This window comes from Fundulus heteroclitus, unplaced genomic scaffold (genome assembly GCF_011125445.2).
Source record: "Fundulus heteroclitus isolate FHET01 unplaced genomic scaffold, MU-UCD_Fhet_4.1 scaffold_42, whole genome shotgun sequence".
Classification (NCBI taxonomy): domain Eukaryota; kingdom Metazoa; phylum Chordata; class Actinopteri; order Cyprinodontiformes; family Fundulidae; genus Fundulus; species Fundulus heteroclitus.
Genome location: NW_023396835.1, coordinates 2,962,901 through 2,987,125, shown reverse-complemented (window position 1 = coordinate 2,987,125; position 24,225 = coordinate 2,962,901). Strand labels below are relative to the sequence as shown.

The 24,225-nt window shown below is 41.3% G+C and overlaps 1 protein-coding gene across 7 annotated transcripts in view; it reads right to left on the bottom strand.

The window, feature by feature from the left end:
• LOC105917585 (disco-interacting protein 2 homolog C) overlaps positions 1 to 24,225 on the bottom strand; it is a 253,099-nt gene that overhangs the window by 151,401 nt on the left and 77,473 nt on the right. For 2 of the 7 annotated variants that reach the window (XM_036131242.1, XM_036131244.1), the window contains exon 1: positions 23,140 to 23,384. The exons of 2 other annotated variants lie outside the window; for them this stretch is intronic. In XM_036131242.1, the coding sequence (XP_035987135.1) occupies positions 23,140 to 23,371 (232 nt within the window). In that variant the 5' untranslated portion in view covers positions 23,372 to 23,384. Of the gene's footprint in view, positions 1 to 23,139; positions 23,386 to 24,225 lie in introns of those variants that run through there. 3 more of the 7 variants (XM_036131245.1, XM_036131246.1, XM_036131243.1) reach the window with 2 other exon arrangements.

The following is a 24,225-nucleotide window of genomic DNA, read 5'->3' as shown; positions in this document are numbered from 1 at the left end:
TGGCAGGTTGGGGTTTGAGGGTTTTGGCTCTGAGGTAAGAGACTGAAACTATTTGGACACATTGAGGGAAAACTCTCCGATGCCCAGGAAAACACAAATCGTCTCTCTGCAACTTGATTGCTTTGGCAGAAAAGCTGTTGAACCGGATATTTCCGTCCCAGATGCGTGTGTCTGCACAGCGTGAGGCTGCAGAACCACATGAATATTCATCACCCTAAAAAAAAAACGAAATAAAAGACAATAAAAACAGCCACAGGTGATGAGTCCACCTCATTCGTGTCGCTGCACGCCAAAGAAAAAGCTTCCTCCTCAATTCAATTACATCCGCCAGCTGCAATGTGAAGAAGAGGAGGAAGAGGAGGAGGAAGCAGTGACCCAGACTGTGGCTGGCGGTGAAGCTGAGTGTGGATCTCAGGGGGGCAACAGAGCACCGGAGCAGCTGTGTTCACCAGGAATCCTGCAACGCCGTGGAGAGGGGAGCTCATTCCCACAAGCAGATTAAGCCTTATACCCTTTTTCAAAGATTTAATTTAACGTGCAACAACAAAAACAACAGCAGAGGTTGATTTTTAAATGAAAGGTTTGAGTTGAGTTTGTGCCGGACAGGAGGTGAGAGTTCAGAAAACCAAAGTTTGACAGCTTAAAAGTGCAGACCTGCTATGAAAATCAAGAACCAATGGAACCGTTTTTTTTTTCTGCTACTTTCCCATTATGGAGTCTTTGAATAATAAACAGAAGCCAGTCGGCTCCAGTCGTGAAGCCCAGAGGCCACCAGCATGTGAATGAGGGCGTTGCTGGATTAGGCCGTGTGTTATCTTTGACTGGATAAATAAAGCTGCAGGTTGAAGCGAAGCCTTTCAGAGGGATGGCAGCGCCAGCGCTTAGATAACATCAGCTGGGGGGGTTTAGTTTTACCAACACCGCTGCTGCCCAATGTCTCTGACCACAAATTACCATAATTCCTGCAGATTAGTCCCTCACACACTGAGAATAAGCCACTGGTTGTGTAAAGCCATCAAACAGAATCGGACTTTCACACAGATTGCTGCTGGCTTCTCCTGAAAGGGAACCAAAGCAGCTAAAGGCAGAACGTGCCAGAGCATCGTTTTCAACCCCAATCATCTGAATCAGGTTTGCTAAAGCAGGAAGCATCTGACTCGGGACTCACAACGACCACGGTGCGGGTCACGGTCCTGATCCAGTTCCGGTTTACCACAAACCCCGACTCACACTGTTCCTAGGGAAACAGCGGCCAGCTGTGGCTCCAGATGTGGAAAAGTAGGTTCATGTGGTCCTATCTGCTGCTGTCAGCTCATAAATTATTAAAAATCAGCCACAAATTTCATAATTTAGAGCAAAATTCGTCATCCGTGAGCTTAAATATCCAACAACTATAACTAAAACCACGGTAATTCCTGTGATTCCTCGTGTGTCTGTGTTGCCGTTTTGTTCACGCTAGTCAAGTTAGAGTAAGATGGTGATTTTATTCTGAAATTCACCAGAACTTTATTCTGTCTATCGCCCAGCGTTTCCAGTTCGGCTCGTGAATTTCCCTAGCTTGATCCGTCCGTCTGTCATTGTTTCCGGCGTCTGTAAATCCTTATCAGACGTTCGTTTGTCTCATCCACTTCCCAAAAAGCCAACTTTCTCAAGTAAATTCACCAATGGTTGCCTTCTCCCCCTGACTCTCCGCAAACGCCGAAATATCACAATATCAAGCATAACTTCCTGAATGTTACGGGCGCCGCTGTTTTGTTTTTGCTGCTTCCGCCTTCAATCCCAGAGAGCGATAGTACCACAGATCGCCACTAGGAGGCGAGGAGCAACCAAGGAACCGAAATAAGCTTGGTGTGTAAACGGGTCGGCTTGTCTTGGATAACTGATCCAAGCTCGGACTGGTCTCAGCATGGCTCGGTTAAAAAAGTGTAGTGTAAACGGGCCTAGTATCTGCACCGTACCCAGTGTGAGCCCGGAAAAAAACGTGCAAGGTAGTGTGCTTTGAGGACCAGAGTTGAAAAACACTGTGCCAGAGGGCTTGGTGGGAATCAGAGGAGGACGCTCCGCCCCTCCAGGACTCTTGAAGCCTTTTCAAAGCTTCCGGTTATTAAATAATCTGGCATCAGGCATCTTCTATGGAGCAGCAGCTTACAGCTGAGAGGAAGTAGTTAGATAGGTTCATCAGGAAGGCCGTCTCTGCTCTAAAATGCTCCCTGGATCCAGAGCAGGTGGTGGGAGAGCGAAGGGAAAAAATGACATCGCTGTTGGACAGCGTCTCCCACCCCATGTATGAAGCTGCTGCAGAGCTGCAGAGCTCCTTCATTGACAGACTGCTGGATGCACAAAGGAGCGCCATCACAGATCCTTCCTCCCAGCAGCCGTTAGACTTTATAACCATCACTGCTCACAACAAACAAACCATTCCTGCTGGTTTTTGCACATTTTTTTTTTCTGGTTCATTCTTGTAAATAGTCTTTAGGTGTCGTTTATGCACGTACAACAGCGGTCTAAAAAAGCTGAAATCTTTAAGGGCCGGTATCCTGCACTACATGTGTCCCTTGCCCTACACGCCTGAAGGCTAAACCACCTCACTAGTGCGCAGCCAAGCTCTGCAGAGCTCTGCTGATGAGCTCATAGTGGAGGTAGGTGTGCTGAAGACAGGAAAGAAGGTGGGGAAGTTTTATGTCTACCCGTGAAACAGGGAACAGATTATGTGTTTGTGGCAGACTTAACAGGTTCCTACCACTGATCTCTATTATACACTGGAGTGCTGATTTTGCCGAAAAACTGAAGTCACTGGCCGCCATCTTGCTACTCCCTACTCTCACAGAATCCAATAGGATTTGGTTGCAACAACAAGCAGTTTTCTGGCTGAGTGAAAACGTTTCACATGTAATTCTACAGTCAGTGGATGTACTAACACTATCAACTACTAGGAAATTAAGCGCTGAAATATTTTACATGTTATTCATATTAAATATATATATATGTATATATAAGTATGTGTATATGTATATATGTATATATGTATACATATATGTAAATATATGTTTTTGTATATTGTTATTTATATATTTATAAATGTTTTATATATATATATATATATATATATATATATATATATATATATATATATACAAATAAATAAAATGCTAAATATTTCAGCACATGACTTTCTCAGTACTTGATAGTTTTAGAACATAACATAAAAGTATATGGCATTTGACATTTTACAAGTTTTAAGCCCCCCTGAACATGAGAAAATCCTCGTTATTTGATGCTGTAGCGCACATATTCCCTAGTTACTGGGGGAAAATAGGGAGTACCAATATGGCGGCTGGTGGCTTCACAGCAACTCGCTCTAGCAGCGGGCGATTAGCACTCCAGTGTATTATATAGCTCAGTGGTTCCTACAAATTCCCCTGGGTTTTGCAGACTTGTAATGTCTATGGGATTCGTAAGTCAGAGTTGAGAAAACTATCCCTAAAAAAGCTGACAAAATAAAAAAAGACCCTCAAAATGCCTGAAGAATGAATGCAGACCGCTCTAAAAACGTACAGTTTATATATATATACTCCAAAAGCTCAGCACAGTGGTGCACTAGAAATGCTGCCGCTCTCCAAGCCTAGATCTAGCGTCACGAGGACGGTCTACGGCAGATAAGATACTGACTGCTCAAAATCACTCCACAAATCCAGGCAGAGACAAAACAAACTAAACCCTTTGAATATATGATATGTTTCGTGATTTTATCGAGCAGACATGAAATTAAAGCGATTTCCTGAAACGCAGAGCCCAGAGTCACAGTTAAGTGATTTTAGAAGGATGGGAGGAGCCAGACGCTGAAAAAACTCGAGCTGACAGTCGGTGAGGGACGGCGTTTCTTTCCAAAAGCAGCACAGCTGTCTCCTGCCTGGCACGGCGGGAGCAGCGGAGGCATTTCCATCCATGCGCTGAACCAGAGTCAGCTGCAGTGCTGCTTGGCAAGGCACTCGCATTCCCCCGTCAGCGCTCCACCCAGCATCCCAGAGCGCTCTGACAGGGAGGAAATACCACGGTGTGCTGCTGCAACAATGTGGCTTCAATCTGAGACGAGCTGCTGAGCACATTTAGCTTTTCAGGCAAACGTTAGACTGCATGAACCGGACATCTCTACTTTTATTCCCCCATTTTCTACCCATGCAGCCCTATTCACCAGATGAATTTCTATAATGCCTTCTCACGAAGCTCTAGGAGTGTGAGAATGCAGAAAGTCCTTCACTCTCACAAGCAGGAAGCTCTAACCTGAGCTGAGAGGCTGTTCAGGAGCACAGAAGATTAAAACCATAACCGTTGGCTCTGAGTCGGTCTACGTTGAATGATTGGGTGAGACGACGTCCCGCCGAACTTATTATATTCCTCCGTGAAGGTTTCAGTTTTTCTTCTGCTCCCTGCAGGATCTGGTGGTGGAGTTTTCCTTCAGCCTCAAGCATTAAGAAGACAATAAGCAGCGACAAATAGGAGACGGCAGCTCTCCAGCTAGGCAGGTCAACCGTCGGCGTCTGACGCTTTAAAACATCGTTGTGTGAAGTTCAGAGAGGACTGGACCTGGTTTGGCAGCGGAAATGCGTAATTTAAGGGTGTAACTGCTAAAAGCAGCCAGATTAAAACCGCAGCAAGTGGGCGGGAAACGCCACAAAACATATCATTTACACAGATTTGTGTTAAAATGATGACTACCGGCTTTCTAAGTAGTGACAAGGAAGGAAGGAATCCGCAGAGACGCGGCTCCACAAAAACCAAACGTTTATCTCAGTTCTCCGATGAGGCGAGACGTCAGGAAGGAATCTCGATATTTTCTGAGGAGTAAAGAGCTTTAAATTACCTGCAGGCAAGGAAAGAAGACCGTCTTTTATGTGTTACTGAATAAAAACAATCCGATCTTTTGTAGGTTCTACAATATTCTCAATCTGATCACACAACATATCCATGCTTTCACGCTTATTAAAGAATGAAAAGGCCCAAATGGAAAATATGCGGGTGAAAAACTATGCGCACCCTCTGATTTCTAAACTCCCTGCGGAGGAATTTTGTCCCATTGTTCTTTCCATCCTTGCTTCAGTCCGCTGCGGTTTGCAGATATTTGTTTCTCCACAGCTCTTCTAAGACGTTACCACGTCCCATCAGCCGAATGTCTGAACTCATTGCAACACCTCGATGCTTTTCATCTGCAGCCATTCTGCTGTAGCTTCGCTGCTGCGTTCGGACTCATTGTCCCGCTGAAGACCCAGATTGGACCGGACCTTAGCTGCTGGGCGGATGGACCCAGATTTGACGGGTGATTCAGTGACTGCAACACAAGCCCGCATCGTCAGCTTCTCCACCGCCGTGCTAGACAGTGTCTACATGAGTCTACATTTTCTGCAAACTCTGCATTATAACCAAACGTCTCTTCTTCATCCTCATCTGTACAAAGGATGTTATTGCAGACGTCTTGGGAACCTTAGACTACGTTCACACTGCAGGTCTTTATGCTCAATTCCGATTTTTTTGTGAAATCAGATTTTTTTTTTTGCGTGTCCGTTCACATTTCCAAATATATGCGACTTGTATGTGATCTCCTGTGTGAACTGAATGCGTTCAACCTAAGTGTCCCGCATGCGCACTCGAGGACGCGATGACGTCACACGTAGCAAGCGTCCTCAGTGTTTGCGGAAGTAAACATGGATTATAATGCTGGTGCGCATTTTGCGGTCATTAATTTATTTTCTAACCGGAGCTTTCCCTCCATTGACTGCTCTCCTCATTGTAGTCCGCTATGGGTGTCGTCTTTCTTCGCGCTTCTGCATAGCAGGACGCAGAATAGTGACGTTTGTCGAGTATCGGTGACGTACAGGTCGGATAAATGCGACCCGGCCGTACAGACACAGGTCGCATTTGAAAAGATCAGATACGTATCGGATTCAGGACCACATATCCAGGCGGCCTGGGTCGCATTTGAAAAAATCCGATCTGTGTTGTTCAGACTGTCATAAAAAGATCAGATACAGGTCGCATATAGGCAAAAAAAATCGGAATAGGGTCACTTCAGGCTGCAGTGTAAACGTAGCCTTAGTCATGCCGCCATATTTCCTCTAGAGAGCAGAGGTTTCCGGCCGTACCGTGCTTGATCAGTCTCTTTCTAACCGTGCTGTGAAGAACGTTAACATTTAACATGCTAACTGATGCCTGTGCAGCCTGAAGTGGAGCTCCACCTAAGATGGAGGCTTTGGGTTTTTCTGTAATCGCTCTGAACCCTCCGGGGTCTTGGGTTGAATTTGCTTGCGAGTCTGAACCTTGAATGTTTTTGGGTGTTTTTTTCACTTGTGGGTTCTCCGGAAAAAGGATGGACTTGTGATAATCTGCAAATGTCCACATAGCCATTCCCAGAATTGCAGCAACGGTTGCTTCTCTAAGGTCTTGGCTGGTGTCTTCAGACAGATTCAGATTCAGACATACTTTAATGATCCCAGGGGGACTACCACCCTGGTGTGGTAGTAAAACAAACCTGTGTGCCTCAGAGCAGGTGGCAAAACCTGGCTTTCCCAGAGGAAACCACAAAGACGCCGATCAGCTGATCAACGCATGCCTGCCGCCTTCCCTCAGAAAGCAGGAAGGGTGTACTGACTTTTTTCACATCCCACTCCTCCGTTCTGGCTTTATCTTTCACAGGGACAGCATAAAACCCGTTTTGTAAACTTGCGGCTATCTCCTGAAACGCAAACGGCCACGACTGATGTGGGGGTGCGCTTTCTTTGTGCACTGCTACTATAAATAAATCCTCTAAGGCGCTATGCAGCGGGCGCTGTGGATGGCGATGGGATGCCTCGCAGTAATTCAGCTGAAATAACATCTGAAGCTGGACGTCATCCTGCAGCCGTGAAATTCCAGAGCCTGAATGTGAGCTTGGTCGTGTTCTGGTCCCGGAGGCCCCAGACTCCCAACAAACAGCTGCACAGCTGGTGCTCAAACCCGTTCAGGAGCTCGGCCCGCCTCCAAAAACAGAAAAAAAAAAAAACACCGATGCACGTTTAGTTTTGGAATATGCTATCCGCCTCTGCTAGCTTTAGACGGTCCCAACTGTACAGATTGGGTTTCAGCAGCATCTGCGGCCGCCACATGTGCGTATCTGACATGGCTAATACAGCTAATCCTCCCGCGCGCACACACTGGGTGGCTGTGTGTGCAGCTCTGGGCAGCAGTCAACCACACAGATCCCAGTCTGACCCGCTAACAGAGCAGCTGGAGGCTCATCTGCCACAAACACTCAGATTAGGCAGCAGCTTTAAACCGGACAGCTTCTGCAGGTGGGATCTCAGGGGGGGAGTCTGCATGTTGGAAAAAAATGCTAAAACATTCTTCTGATATGTTTTTTTTTTTTAGGTATACTACAGTACAATGGCTCGTGTAAATAGTTTGACCAAATGCATTAAACATTAGCTCTGTGCACTATTACATAGCACCAAAACCCAGCTCCCTCTCTGGTGCAGACCATCATGATTATCCAGCTTTATTTTTTTTTAAAAACACACAGAGAATATAATATCCTTGTAAGGTTAGAATGTATTTTTGTCTGTTTTGCATTATTTTTATCCCTCAGAATGGTGGCATGGCAGCTGATGTAACATTAACAGCACCAATGAAACACATTTACTTTGGAAAAGGGGAAAATTTAAAAAGTGTCGCAAAAAAAAATAATTAAATGAATTTCCGTTAAGCTGCAAATGATTTTTAGACCAATTAATACGTCTTGAGACACATTTTGGTGTTTAATGTATAATCTTTCTTTATAAGAAGTAAACTGAAAAGTTTAGAATAAAGATAATAAATAGAAAACCAGAGTTATGTCCATTGTTATATAGTTTTTGTCTTTACTGTCACCCCTCCATCCTCTACAGCCTCTCTGAGTCACAGTGTTTAAAGCAGAACCAAAAAAAAACAAAGTAAACATGGAGAGCCCAGTATTTTTTTTGTGTTTCAATTGCAGTTAAATCCTCAGCTTTTGCATTTGAAGCACAAACATGACAAAGTTCACAAAACATTAGAGAAATCAAATGTTTTGAAGTCAAACAGTGACTGTTTACATCTCCTAACTCCTGGAAAGTTTAAAAAACATCTCAAGTCTAAACCAGCAGAAACCAAACGCCATGGGGGAAAATATTCTGATTTAAAACTGGAAATGTGAAGCAACCTCTGACTCCGAACCCTAGAGACCCAAAACTGCTACAGGAAGAAAAAATATCCGCATACTTTGTTGACCACAGTGGAAAATATGACCACAAATGTGACAACATCTTAGAATTGATCTGAAAGCGCCCGATTTCTTTTTTGTTTTAATGTAAATATATTATACGGAATTTATCTGAGCTGAAATTGACCTTAGTTTAATATTTAAATGCAGGATTGTTTTCAAGGTAGCAACAGGAAAAGCCTCATTATTTAATAAATCCAGTGAAAGTAGACGACGCCTCCAGAGTGATGCGGTAACTTTGAGCCATAATCCCTCCTGGGCTGTAAAATGTGGTGAGGAGAACTGAAATGAACCCTGAAGCCGAACACGATTTGCCTCCCAGCGAAACATTTTCCCATCCAAGCAGCAGCAGACAGTTTGTCTCCTCCTCGCCGCTCATTTACATTTAGATGAGCCCATTAAGATCCATAAACCACTGATTCCACCACCATCCACCTCCTAACAACATTTCCAACACCTCCTAATTCAGCCCAAAAAAAATGTAAATTAATAAAGGTCCAGAGAGGTGATTTAGTAATATGGAGGGGACGGTCGGGGGTTCTCAATGAAGAAATCTCTTATTTTATTCTTTCCTGTTTTCCATTTCCTTTTTGAAGATTCAACCTCTGCCTCAATCTCATTTTGGTTGTGTGTGCCGGTGTGATTGTGGTCAAACAAATGAATAGTGAGCAGGAAAACAAGATATTAGTCACAGAAAACGCTGATTTTTCCCAGCCTTCCACACGGACAGAGCACGCAGTAAAAAACACTATCCTGTGCATCCAAAACACTTTTCTGTCATACGGTGACATAAACAAGCAATTCTGAGGAGGATTTGCTAAAATAGAATAAGGAGGATACCATTGATTGAGTCAATTATGTGAAGTTAGATGTCACAGAGTCATTTTAGCAAATTAGTGAAGCAGCTTCAGCACATTTCTGCAGATTGTGCTGCTGTCAAAGCAAAGGTTGCATCAGAAAAATGTAGTTTCTGAACTCCAAAACATGCAAAGATCCCAGAGAAGCAAAAAGGACTGGATAATATATAAAAAAAAAGCATATCGATAAAATAGAAATCATACCGATCAATATCGATAATTATCAAGAAATTCAAATCATATATTTAATTGCAGCCCTGGCCATTTTATACAGATGTTTAGTGACTTATTTTTAGATACAGAACACACAAACACTGAATTGAAACTCAACCCTTTATTCAACCAACTGTTTAACAAAACTACAAGTTTTTAAAAAAGAAAAAAGAACGCGTGCTCTCTGAACTTTTTGAAGGGGGCGGAGCTTGGTTCCTGGGTCTGCGTTGTGATTGGTTGGGAGGATGTAATGACTGTAATATTAACCTACATGATAGGCTAGAATTCAAAAGTAAGGAAAACTGTTCTATTTAACTTCTTATTTACCTTTTTTTTCTATCATCATAGATTTACGTCTATCTGTCCATATATATCGTTATTGAATTATCGTCCAGCCCTAGCCTGCATACAAGTTGTTTATGCTTCATATTAACATGATGAAATTATTAAAGCATGGTTTCAATGCAAGGAAATGTCAGTCAGACATTTTGGACATTGGTCATCAAAAACATCAAGGTAGGGGAGTTCAGCTGCTGTCAGCAAGACTTCAGGACGTCGAAGAGAGTCGTCCTGAGCAGGGAACTATAAAATCATGTTGCCACCAGCACTGAGCTTCTTCAGCAGTGGCAGCAGGATGGTGGGAGTAGATCTGCACGCACAGAAAGAGCAGAAAGAAGCCACTTCTTTCCAGGAAAAAACATGAGGGACTGACAGAAATTCTGCAGGAATCACAAGCATGGACGGCAGAAAGATGGATATTCTCAATGAAACCTCCTTGTGTAACAAAAATCTGAAACGTAAATGTTCCTTTAAGAACTGGCTTTAACAAATCATTCCCTGTTAACTCCTAATCAAACAAGTATAAGAAAGCCCCGAAAAACAAAGAGCCTGTCATCAAATCTACCAAACACCCTCTCAGTGTCACCGATACAGCAGTCGCTGTAAAAAATTAACGGACCAAAACTTAAGGATGAACAGTAACTAGAGATGCATCAACAACCAGCCAGAGGTCAGAATCTGCCAATCTGAATCTGAATGGTGATGAAATACTGTAAAACTAGATATGTTTCCCTATTGTTTTATTAAATGCATCAAACCTTTTCAGTCTATACACAAATCAAACCACAGCATGTACCTTAATGCACTCTTAAAGTTGAATAGCAATCAGAAAAAATGAAGCTCAATTTGCTCAAATGCACCAACAGGAACAATCTAATTCCTTAATCATCTAATTGATTGACAACTTCAACCTCTATCAAACAACATGCAGCAGATTTCCCCTTTTTATGTGTCATGATAGAATAAAAAAAATAGGAATAGGACAAAACTGTAATGAGCAGATCAGACCTGGAAGGAAACTGTAAGAAGCCTGCACTGCAAAAAGGAAACTAAAAATAAGTCAATTTTTCATGGAATTAGTGTATTTGTCCTTGATTTGAGCAGGTAAATAATATGATCTGCCAATGGAATGAGTATTTTTACCCCTAAAATAAGATAATTAGATATAATGCACTCGAAATAAGATGATGGAGATGAGTCGTTCCTATTTTAAGTGCAAAAAGCTTCTTCCATTGGCAGATCGTCTTATTTACCTGCTCAAATCAAGGACAAATACACTCATTTCAAGAAAATTTGACGTACTTTTAGTTCCCTTTTTGCAGCGTAGTCAGTTCATCTCTGAGTGCAGCAGCTCCAGTTAGTTCAGGACACCTGAAATGGTCCCATAAAAAGGCCAGAGGTGGATTTAACTGCTGGTGCTGATCAATGTGCGTGCTTGTTTCCAGACCTACGCTGCTCTATAAGGTGCTAAAATGAGAGACAGTGTTAAAAAAAAAAAAAATCAACTCGAGAGTTATCAGCAAAACACACATCTGGTTTATTTGCCATATTTGTGGAGAGAAGAGACGAAGAGGGGAGGAGAGGAAGAGTAGCTCAGATTTCATTACATTCTCTGCATGAGTAAAATGCCTGGGAGGCTCCAGGCTTTTTCCTCTCTCTGTGGGTCTGTTTTTGTTTCACTGCATCCCTTTTTCTTTTTTTTCCTTTTTGCTCTGTCATACACGAGAAAATCTATCTTTGTATCAAGAAAATTGATTCAACCCCCCAGGGAGGGCATGGGGCTGTCCCGGTTGGGAAGAGAAACACGTTCTGGAAAAAAGGGGACAAGAGCGTTGCTACATATTTTATGGTATACCAGTGCTGCGGTAGAAATAAAAAGAAAAGAAAAAATCATGCCAATAAACTTCAATAACCTGAACTGAATTTGTTGAGAGGGGGGAGGCGAGTGATGCAGCAAAATAACACAAGGACTCACACACCGTGACTCCCAGCGTTAACGTCGTGCCTCGAGGCTGCAGGTCCATTTCATGCTCAGGAGGGGGATAAAAAAAAAACGCGACAGATCGATTGAAGCAAGGGAGAGGGAGAAGAAAATAAAGAGAGGAGGCAGAGGGATAGAGAGCAGCAGCCATTTTTGTGATGAGTTCACCGCAGCAACATGTTCAAGGCTCATCTACCAAAAACCAACGCGACGACTGATGAGCCACATTCACAAACTGGTTCCATCTGGGGAGCAAAGAGAATCGGCACAGGCGGCCGCAGCCTAAGAGCCTCTCAGCGCCGCCGTCGCCACAGGATCAACAGGTGGCGGCTTGACTCTCCGTCAGTCTGACATTTCAGTTTCGGTGACACACTCTGAAACAGCTTCTTTCGCAGCGTGTCGTGGCCTCGCACGACAGATGGACTTCAAGTTTCAAAGCTTGGACATCACAAACGTCACGTCACCGAACATTTGCAAAGAGAAAAGCAGAGCCAAAAAAAAACAAAAGTAAACATGGAGAGCCCAGTATTTTTTTGTGTTTCAATTGCAGTTAAATCCTCAGCTTTTGCGTTTGAAGCACAAACATGACAATGTTCACAAAACATTAGAGAAATCAAATGTTTTGAAGTCAAACAGTGACTGTTTACATCTCCTAACTCACAGCAGCATCGTTTCTTCAGCCCATAATCAGTCCTTATGCCTTTGGAACATGGAGTCACATGTTATGACAAACATAGCTCCTGATAAAGGCTGTTACACACGCCGCGAGAAGCGAGAAATTGGTTTTCGTTCCTACGTAATGTTGTTATCGCAGCCCTGCTTCTGGAGTTCCCGCTGCTTGTTGTGATCTGAGCAGAACGTTTTTTGTCTTTAAGGCGTCCGATAACGTCTGTGGGACTGGCCAAGATTGGGATGGCTGTGGTAAGAAAAGCGGGAATGGCTGAAAAATGTCTTCGTTCATCCATCTAACGCATCTGTCAAACCTTGCTTTGAAATATGGGACTGAAGTTAGCTTTAGCATATGCATTTAAATAGCCTACATAACTAAATTTCTAAAAGGTTACCTTTTGGTTTTGATGTAACTTCTAACGTTGGTAAACTATTATATCTGAAACCAAAGTCTCTCAAAGCTAAACTCTAAGTTAGCTTCTTACTTTACCGTGTACTTTTGCCTTCATTTTCAGCAAATGCTTTTAAAAACCCTCTCAGGCAAATGATAGCTTTATTATTTGCTCTGACTTTTAGTCTAAGGAAAAGCTTTTAATGGCATTGAATGCTCAAAATTGAAAGTTAGCTTCTAGCTGCAGCTTTAGCTTCTAGAGTCATCATTTGTTTTAAACAGGCCAGGCGGTTTAGGATAGCTATTAAATTAAAACTACCTGTAAGTTTAACTTGTTAGCATATTGTTTAATTTCAAGATTAATCATATTTTAAAGTAGTTACATGAAGTTACTGAAGCTAAATTTACCTTCAAGTTTAAGTTAGCTTCTAGCCTCATTATGCTCTTTAAGTCCTAGCTTAAGCTGCATTTAAATAGGCTATGAAGCTAAAGTTCAGTAAATTTCACTTTTTCTAGCTTAAGCCTCTAAGGCTAAAATTAGCTAAACTTAGCTACTACCATTTAGTCAGCTTTAACTTAATTATATCCCTCTAATAAATCTGCAGGAGGCAGGTTTGACTGCTCAAGATCACCACAGCTGGACAGGTCAATGTAGGGTGACCCAACATCCCCGATTTCCAGGGACAGTCCCCGTTTTGAACAACCTGTCCCCAGCAAAAGCTTCACCCGGAAATGTCCCATCTTTTCATGATGGAGGAAAAAGTTACACGCAGCAAGAACTAATTACACAGTCTAGGTGCTGTCAAGATGTAGTACAGGAGCTGAGCCCCCCACTGACAAAACATGCAGGAGGTATCCGCACTTTTCATTTGAGAAAACTGGTCGCCTTAACAAGGAGCAAATGTTGGCAAAATGTGGCCAAAAATGTCAACATACACTTATATGTACAAGCAGAAGATACACGATAACTGTAACTTAATCTTTAAGGCAAATGCTATTGATGAAGGATAACTTTAGTTAGCAAGTTCTCACACACTAAAACAATTTTCTTTAATCATACTTAAAGGAACTTGTATTAATAACATCCAAAACACAGCAAAAAATAACTATTGGTGCAGTAAATCTGATCTTTTCATGTGCTCCATGGTTTTTCTTTTTCTTTTTATGTTCATGTTTTATTTTTAGATTTAGCAAGAGCAATTATCTTGTTTACCAAAAACGCCTGAAGGCCAAACAACCAGCTGTGTGTCCAACTAGTGGTGAGACAAACAAGAGAAAATCTTCTGATTTCATACTTCTAAACAAAATATCTACCTATCTATCTATCTATCTATCTATCTATCTATCTATCTATCTATCTATCTATCTATCTATCTATCTATCTATCTATCTATCCATCTATCTATTGTGTATTGCTGCTAACTCCTAAAAACTAATTTGCATTACAGTTTGATAAAACACATAAACTTGCACCTGGTGTAACGGGCCTCTAAAGGTTTATTTATTTAGCCCACAGGCAATGTGACGGGAAACGCCCACAACTCCAATTTACCTGGAAAATCCAGTTCAGACTCCAAACTAAGTGCTTCAGTTTCAGTTCAATGAAGCGTAGAAAGAGGAACAACTTGGTGAAACTGTAGAATAACAATGTAAACACTAACTACAATGTAGGACTTACCATTATCAGCATACAGCGCCTAAATATACATTATTTAGGATGTATATTTAGGATATTTGAAAGCAGTTGCCTGAACACCTTTAAGCGTTCTTTAAACTCAAAATTTAAACTTAGTTTTCTACAGTGAAGCCTAACATTATTCAGAGTTACATTCAAAGTAATCTTTTGATTTTATCAACATGTTTCTCCTGACTGGAAGGAATTCACGTTTTGAAGCAGCTCAGCCTGAGCCCCCACTTCAATCTGACAGAGAATCTGTGGAGGGAGCTAAAAATTAGGGTGATGGCAGGGAGTCCTTCCAGCCTGGAAGACTTGGAGCTCAACACCAAAGATAAATGGTCAAAATAACAGTGGAAACATGCACAATGCTTGCCATAAGAGGGTCAATTGATTCCTCTAATGCCAAAAAAACATCCCTTGATTATTCAGAAGGGTGTAAATATATTTTACTATACTTAAAAATTTTTCAATGCGTACCGTTTTACATTGTTTTATCATCTTTTGAGAGCTACCCATCTAATTTTATGGCAGAAACTGACTTGTTTGTTGGATGCAAATAACTGTAAATCTTCCAGAGTTATGAAACATTTTCTCCTTAAATGAATCTTTGATTTTATTATTAAAACTGAATAAAAACTGATTCATAACAAAAAAGACTTATATTACAAAATTGAATTAAAGTAAAGCAGAATATGGGATATATTTAAAATTAAACTAAGCTAAGAGTAACTTTCAAATAACATAAAAAATAAAATATGTCCAGTCCTTAGAAATTATCTCCACAGATGCTGCCATATTAAAGAGATTTCATTAACTTTGTAAAAAGCTAAGCTAACCTGAACCCTGAATAGACGGCTATGTGTGCCTTTAAAAACTAAAAGCACAAAAACCACTTAACTAAAACCAGTCATAGACATGTAGGATTCCTCATTGCTCCAGTCAGTTATTATACGACGTGATGAAACCCAATCAGAACGCTCTTCGGTTTTTGCTTACTCCCACTACTTTTTCTCCCTGCTTTTACGGGTAAAACATCTTCTGCGCTGCATTTCTGTACGATCTCAGCAGAGGGCGTGGTTGTTGTAGCTATTCTGGTAGCGTTGAAACCTGAACAGGTAGTCACCGTGTGAAAATAACCTTGCAGTGCAGCTTTTAATTGACGGTTAATGACTTTAATTAGTAAACCTGCTTTTAAAGCTTCTTCTTAGTAAAAATAAACAACGTTTTGTTCAAATTTAACAGAAAGAGTTGACAAAAGGTACAACATGTTTACATTGCGACACCCTGCCAGTGTAGTCGTATTGCATTGGGCTCAGCAGGTTTTGTGTCCCGTGATTTGAGGTTAAGATCAATGAGGACCCAGGTGTGTGTTTGTGTGTCAAAACAGGATGCTGGAAGAAGCCAAAGGGAACCGAGAAGCCAAACCAGTCAGGACGCAGACATCCTGAGGAGCTACAAACCCACGCACACACACACACTTGTGCACAGATGTGATGACATGTTAACACAGGGAAAAAGTGCTCATACGCACCATAAATCAGAGGAAAGGGAACCGACACTCAGACTGACCTCAGTCCTCCTCAGAGTCGCTCCACTGCAAAACTAAATGCTTGTAAAAGTGGTTCAACAATCAGAACTAAAGATCCCATAATCATGCAGGGAGAAAGACAATTTTATACTTCATGGCAAATAAACCCTTAACACCTTTTTTTCTGCACTCAATGCCCAATACCGATGGAAACCTTCAGAGTGTTTTTAAGATGATCCCAACTCATGAGTGACCAAAAAGTTGTTTAAAGTCCTAACATTTCTTTTTCTATTAGATTTGTGTTGTTTTTCTGCTGCTACACACTCAATGTAATGAGCATTTAAGGATGTTTTAAGCCCTGTTTTGTTCAGGGAGTGTGATTCTGTACGCTTAATTATGCGGCCAAAGAAAACTCACTGAATAAATGATGGAAATAAGTGTTTGTTTGGAGTCACAGTCTGACTGTTAACATATTTAATTAGTTGTTTTGAACGAATGCAAAATCAGTATGCGTGTTTTTTTTCTCTTTGCAAATGGATTTGGCTCTAAAATAAGGTGATGAAATTACTTAAAAGTGGCATTTTGTATTCAAATTCAATTCCATCTCCAGCGGTCATTGGGCGAGAGGCAGGGATCGCCCTGGAACGCCGGTCGCGCATACAGACGAGAGCTGCAAAAGCTGAGTATTTAAAAAACCTGTTCTGTTAATAGCGTTTAATGAATGTCCACTTCAGCACGTCCAGCCTGGAACAACAACAAAAAAGAAAAAAACACGCCCAGCCCACTTTGCAGGATGTGAGGACTTGAGAGGCCGAGACAGAGAGGTCCCAGTCGAGCTGAAACAGAATCCATAAGCTGCACAAGAACAGCCTCCCTATCTGAACACTTCATCTGCAGCACAACTATCTAGATCCGCCCCAGGAGGCACGGCACCGTGCCTGGTGGTGTTCAGCATGTGAAACATCGTGTTCGAGTCCGGGCAGAACCGGGCGCCGTGGGAAAGGAGGGAGGGCGAAGTGACAAGACGGGAAGACGTACCTGCTTTCACATGAATTATAAGGCGCCTCGTATCAATCAGTCCTTGTCAGCTCGTAAATCCTGTTTGAAGATTTCCTGTCTGCGGCAGGAAGATCACTTTGGCTTTCAATATTGCTCTGAGATTAGCCGGTAGAGGTGACATTAGCCGGTAAGGAACACGCGTCATCAAGTTAAGTTCAGCTTTTATTGAGAAACATGTCCGCACAGGAAGTTTAATCTAAGTTTTATCTGTGGAGTCACTGCCCGAGCTGTTATATTTTATTGCTCCAAACCTAATTTCCCCTGCAGGAAAACAATAATATGGATTAAATTGTTCTGAACACCGCAGAAGTAAGACGAGGTTCTTGTTCCAGGGGCACGGTGACGAGGTTTGTTATTAGGGTCGCGCTGTCTGGCTGTATAACATAGGGAGCGCCAGGCGCTTGTGCCCTTTGCACACATCTGAAACTGGACCTGGAAGGATGTGACCTCCTCTGTAACACAGCGGATCGGTGTTCAGATCCTTGTGTCTATCGTTTCACAGCCAGAGTCAGAGGAGGGAAGGAAATCTGGAGTAAAGGTAAACCAGGTGGGGCAAAAAAAAAAAAACGAAGGACGCCGTCTCCATCAAGCTGCTGTAATCTCTGGATTATGTTACATCTATCCATTACACTCCAACAAACCTCTTCTGTTCTGCAACATGGGAACAGATGTTATTGTCTGCAAAGATTACGCGGCGCTCTGCAGCAGCTTGAGATTTAAAACCACGACAGGAAAAACTGCTTTTGAATACCCATAACAGCTGTTTACAGAACACACTACATAAACTAGCGTCAGGAAACCCTCACATCATCCATGTTTTGGTTTGGCTTTGAAAGGTGCGATGGATGTAGCCAAAGATTACGTCAGTGGGCAACTGGCAAAACCTGAATCTTGTCTGTTCTTAGCACTCGGTTTAAAGAAAAGTGTGCACAGTTTTAAATGCAAAATGACAGCAAAGAAAGCTCTGGGATGTGCCTTCCCCCAAGAACTCCAATAAAGATTCAAGTTGCCACCAGTGCAGAGCTTCCTCAACATTGCTGGATGCTTCTGCACAGACATAAAGGTGAAGACTTCTGGACAAAGGCGTTGTGGCAAGAAATGCAGAAAGAAAAAACATAAAGAAAGGGACAAAAAAACTGGATACAGGAAGTACAAAGAAAGACACCAGAGGACAGGCGGAGACTTTGATCAGGTCTTCTTGTGATTGTTTGGGACATTTCAAAAATTCTTTTCCACCGAGAGGAAAAGGTGAGGTCTACCACAAGGACTCGTTCAGAAACTGATGGTGTTTTGTATGTGATGTGTCAGAAATTCCCATTTCATGGCCGCAATTTCTGATTAAATAAGGATTTTAAATCCTTTAAATGTCAGTTAGACCAAATATGTTTTCTTTAACTTAATGCAAAAGGTAAAAGACACCAAAATGTTCCCTAGAAATGTCCGCTTGCTTTGTCTAACAGATTGAACGATTAATTAAGATGGTACAGATCTATTACAAACCCAAACCTTTTCCCTTTCAGACCTTCAAAACACAAGAACATCATTTGACTGAAGAAAAAGCCTCCCTTTTTAGTTTTAAATAGATAGATTACTTTGTTTTTGTGATATTTCAACCATATATGCCATTTTAGCAGCCTGCAAATGAACAGGTCAGTGGGCTATATCTGAATTACCAGAAAATAAATCCTTATTCTGAACGTTTTTTTACCTTCTATCAGCTGCAGCAGTGCGATATTCTTGATATAGCAAACCTCAGCCGGCAGACACCTCCTGCATTATGATGACGGGTTGCAGAAAGGACTCCAGGTAATAGCTGTAGTTAAATCTCTCCGTCCAAGCCCGAATGAAGCGGACCAACAGATATATTTCCACGTCAAGGTCAACCAGTACCAGCAGCCGCAGCAGCAGCAGCATTACAAACCCATCGTGAAGTTCAGCAGGGATGTAGCAACCGGATCAGATTTCAGACCTACGCAGCAAATAGGCCATGATAACTCTGCTGCTCTCAATAACAATTCTCTGAAGTATAAGTCGACTGATCTGTGTTGTCTCAATGCGCCTCAGCGTAATGTTGCCAACGGGAGATAAGGAAACCGGTGTGTTGTTGTTGGTGTAAACAAAGGGGCCAGACAAGAACCAGCGGGAAATCAAACTCACATAACACATAGTTTACCCTATATGGATCAAATATCAATAAATATGCGCTAACATACTCAAACTACACCTAGCTGTGTCTTGCCATGACTTGGCAACAAAAAGCACTTGTGAAAGTGTGAAGAGAAGGACCCGGTTTGATGGAACCGGCCAGATCTACAAAATCCTGCAGCATCCGCCACAACTGCTGATGGCGCTAACGACGGGTCCATGTGCAAAATAACAACCAAAAATATGTTTTAATTAGAGCATAAGGAGCCAGATATGTTGTAGTAAGCCCAGCATAAAATTAAATGCACTTTTCTCTTTCTGTGTAGAGCACTCAACGTACGTAACGTTTATATGTCATCTCTATAACATGTGCTGTGCTGGCATCTAACAAATTTGAGACAAAACCAGCAAAATATGCATTTATGAGAGGCCAACATGCATTTGAAAAAAAAAAGTCATAACTGTTTTAAATTGTGTCTCAAACACATCAGGATGAACTGTTACTCTGAACTCTGTCTCAGGGAAAAGCCCGTCAAACTGAATAACCTCGACTTGAGTAATTCAATGCAATCCAAATTTATTCATAGTGCACTTTAAATTACCAAAGGGACCATAGTGCTGCGCTAAATACATTAAAAACATTTAAAACATTAAAAAAAGCCATTGTAGGGAAACAAATATAAAATACAGGAATGGGATATAATTAAATTACATAAGCGGCCATGCAATAAAAGACTAATGATAAGACTAAAATAATAACATAAGCAGAAGTTAACATCAACTTCTAATCAACTAGTTCAACCCTAAAACTCAATTTTATGTAAAATGTAGCATCCAGATTACAACCTAAAATTATCTTTTGTATGTATTCTGATCTCATAGTATTTAAAAACGTTGCTAAAAATAAGTTAGCAAGTCAACATTCTAAGCTAACATTGTATGTGTTAGCTTCTCAAGCTAATAGCATGCTAACTCATGAAATTCACCACACACAAACAAACAAACACAAATAAACATAAAGCTAGTTGAAACAATAAACTTTCACAAACATTTAGAAGAATCTGTTATTTGAAATGTTTCTGTTCAACATCTTTCTACTTTTAAATTGGGCAGTTAATTTGTTCAAACCATTTTCTGTGTTTTTGGGGTGGACATTTTTGGGATACATGTTGATGCAGTTACCCAGAATTTTATAAAACAAGCAAAACATTTTAAAATTAAGAAATAAAATATTTAATACATCACACCAAGTATTTTGGATTGAATTGTAGAAATATACATTTTGACATAGCTCTTAAAAGTAAAGGAACCTTAATAATTGCGACAGGACAAGGGTTCCTGACCTGATCATACGGTATAAAACTTGGGATAGTCTGTATGGAATGGGATCCTAATCTGACTATACATTATATTGGATTTCATTAGACGGAGATTAATTGCTTTTGGACCAAATCGGATTCCATATAATTGAACCTGTTTGTCATGTAAACTTCTCTGTAGATGATGTTTGTTTTGAATTGGTACTCTCAATGAAATGATTTGAACTGAAATGAATGTATCTTTATAACTTGGTAAATGTGACGCACCAGTCTCTTACCATCTGAGCTTAATCATGTGCCATCTAGCTTAACAAATTTGTGAAAATCATGTATTGTGGGAGTGCAAACCAATGTGATCCCTAAGCTTTAAAGTTTATTTAGAGACTAGTCCAGGGGTCTGCAACCTGTGGCTCTTTACACCTTCAGCTTTGGCTCTTAAAAACTTAGACCAAAAATGCGGGGGGGTAAAAATTGGTCAACGTTTCTAAATGTAAAGGTCATTTAAAATTGCTCGCTTTAGGGTGTATTTAGTTCTGCAATATGTGCATAACATTTCCAGAAAGAAAGAAACTAACGGTGTGTAGAATATTTTACTATAGATGAATGAAGTATATTTTTGTCAATAGGTTGCTTTTTCATCATTTTGACGCCATTTGCTATAAAATGTCCAATTGAAGAAAATGCATTAAACCTAAATATAAAAATACTGTTGGTTAAATAATAAAAACTTGGTCTTTAATTTAAACCAAATAAACAAACCTCCCATAGTATACTATAAAAACAGGCTCTTGTTTCACAGAGATGTGTAACTTTTGTGGCGATAAACAAATTTTTTTAGCTGGATCGAGGGCAAAAATGGCTCTGGGGGTTGTTAAGGTTGCTGACGCCTTTTAGTTCAACTACTATTCACCTTTAAGTACATTTAAACATTGGTGGGAGATCACCAAGAGCTCTAACTCCAGGCTATCTCAGGGGGCCATTGGGTGAAAGGCGGGGTCCACCTTGGACAGGTCGCCATGCACACACACAGACACACCTAAGAGCAATTTAGAAAGATCAATTAACCTAACAGTTATGTTTTGGGCTGTGGGAGGAAGCTGGAGTACCCGGAGAAAACCCAGGCATGCACAGGGAGAACATGCAAACTCCCTGCAGAAAGACGACCCTAGATCTAATAAACGATGCTGTGGCTGCAGCTTATTGTAGGGCAGATAAAACACTCAGACAGGTAAAGAGGACAGGAGGGCAAGACTTTACCACAGAAGAAATAACCTCCCTCAACAAAGAGCAACATGTTCTCTCTCAAAGCTGATTGCACTCCGTCACACCAGACATGATTAGCACGAGAGCTCTGAAGCCGCCACAGATAACAACGCTTGCTTAGAAGTGGACGGCACAGAGCCTTCGCAGCCAAGAAGAGAGGAGAGGTAAGCCCACACAAGTAGTGCAAACTTTCCTCTCTTCTGCACCAAGAATAAAGAATAACGCTGCAATATTATTATCGTGACATCTCGTTAGCTGTCCAATGAGTTTGTGAAACCAACAAACTGCCTATAAACTTCAGTTGTGCTCTTTCAGCAGGGGGTCCAGGGCTTGATGTGGCTCAAGGAGCGTCTGCTATGCTGATAATGCAGCGTTCTGCTTACTACAGCCAAACACCGGCACGGACGCTGCCGTTATCAGACTGAGGGAGCAGCTGGGACCGTTTCCTCCGAAAAAAATAACCCCAGCTTCACTTCACCCTCCTGGGTCAGTGGACAGGATGTTTTAGCTTTTAGCTGAGATTTATTCTTGCAGAACTTCAGGCTGTGTTAAAGCAAATGCCATAAAATGTAGCCAGATTGTGTTTTTGGGAGGAATTGTACACTGCAAAAACAGAACTAGAAATAAGTAAAATGTTCTTAAAATTACTGTATCTGTCCTTGATTTGCCAATGGAATAAGATTTTTGCACTTAAAATAGAAACAATTCATCTCAACCATCTAATTTCAAGTGCAGGATGTCTAATTATCTTATTTTAGGGGTCAAAATACTCATTCCATTGGCAGATAGTCTTATTTACCTGCTCAAATCAAGTATAAATACACTAACTTTAGGAACATTTGACTTATTTTTAGATCCATTTTTGCAGTGTAACTTTTCCATTTCTTTTTTCTTCAAGTATTTTAGAGGTATTTTAAACTAAATATAGGAACCTGTGTACCTTCTGTATTTTTTTACCACCATTTTTAACCCATTTTTTTAATACACCACTACTGAAAAGTGACTTTCAGCTCTACTTTTTTCAAGAATGAAGGTTTCGCCGATATTTTCTGACGCACCTCTCATGTTATTGGTGCTGCAACGAGGAGATTAGTGCACAGTTTAATCCAAATGGCCAAAGATTTAAAGGTTATATAGCAGGCAGGCCGTTTTCTTCGGTTATTACTATACTAAAGTAGATCCAAATCAAACCCAGGATGTCAACAACTGCAAAAACAACTTGTGCTCTAAAAAATGGAAACACCAGAGTTAAGAACAGGTTTAAGGGAATTCATTTCTTTTTATGTTTTCAAACATCTCATCTTCATTTGGTTTGAGCAGCTATAATAAATCATCCCCTTGTTTCCAACACTTTAAACATTTTAACCAGGCGAGGCGTTTCTGCAAACGTTTGCCTAAGTCAACGTTTTTTCAGCCCACGGTGAATCCTACCTCCTTCAGCACGCTGTATTCCTGTGAACCTGTCGGACGAGGAGCCCCCCAGCTCCTCCCCGCCTGCTGTTGCAACACCAGCGTCTCCGTCGGAGCAGCCTCCTCCCTGACGACCAGCCGCTCTTTTCATCTCCCCGAATCTTTCATGCTGCCTAAAACAACAATAACACGCTGTGGAACAAAAGCCGCCGACAGATCCTTCCCCTCGTCCTGCCGGGGGACAGCGGTTCATCTCCACGCCGCGCACCCCTGCTCTGTGCCGGTCCGACCCGCCGTGCACTTCCTCGTCTGTCTTCTCTGCCTCTACCTTTCTGCTGCCGTCTCTTTCATCCTTTATTTGATCTCCCGAGTATTCCCTTTTCTCTGCCTGACCCCAATATCACACACACACACACACACACAACGTAAACACGGACCCCCAGGTAATGAGACGGTGACGTTCTTTGGATGTAAACTAATCGTACCTTAATTATTTTACCTGTTTTAAAGTCAAACCAGGTAAAACATCATTAACGAGGGCGTTAGGGGTGACAGCAGCCTTTTCAAACTGGATGTTATATCTGCCGTTGATTGCACCAAATGAAAAATGTAGCATTATTAAGGCCTCGTTCCCTTCATTTATTTCTGATGTGAGGGCAGGAACAGTTAAAAAAAAACACATTTCTTAATCGATAGACACAAATCTAATGTTTTTTATGCCTGAGTGAAGAATAGAGCATGTTTTTTTTTTATAAATAATCCACATTTCTTGTTATTACAGAGTACACATCTGTAATCAGAGCAGAATAATTCAGTCCGTTTGACTTCACTAAGTAATGGATTCCATCAAAGTGGATTCAAATGCAGAAACTAGCACTAAAAGTCTCTCATTTTTGTGTTTTTAGGAATAAAGGAACTATTTTAACAACTGTTCGGTGCACCCTAACCCACTAAAGGGTTAATTAGTCGCCGCAGAGCAGAAAAAAGGTGTCGAACATTTTTACTCTGTATCCTGTATAAATCACCAATGGTCCTACTAACATGAATTTACAGCAGATGTCAGAAACGACCCAGGTAAGCGGCTCATACAAATAAATCTAAACAAAT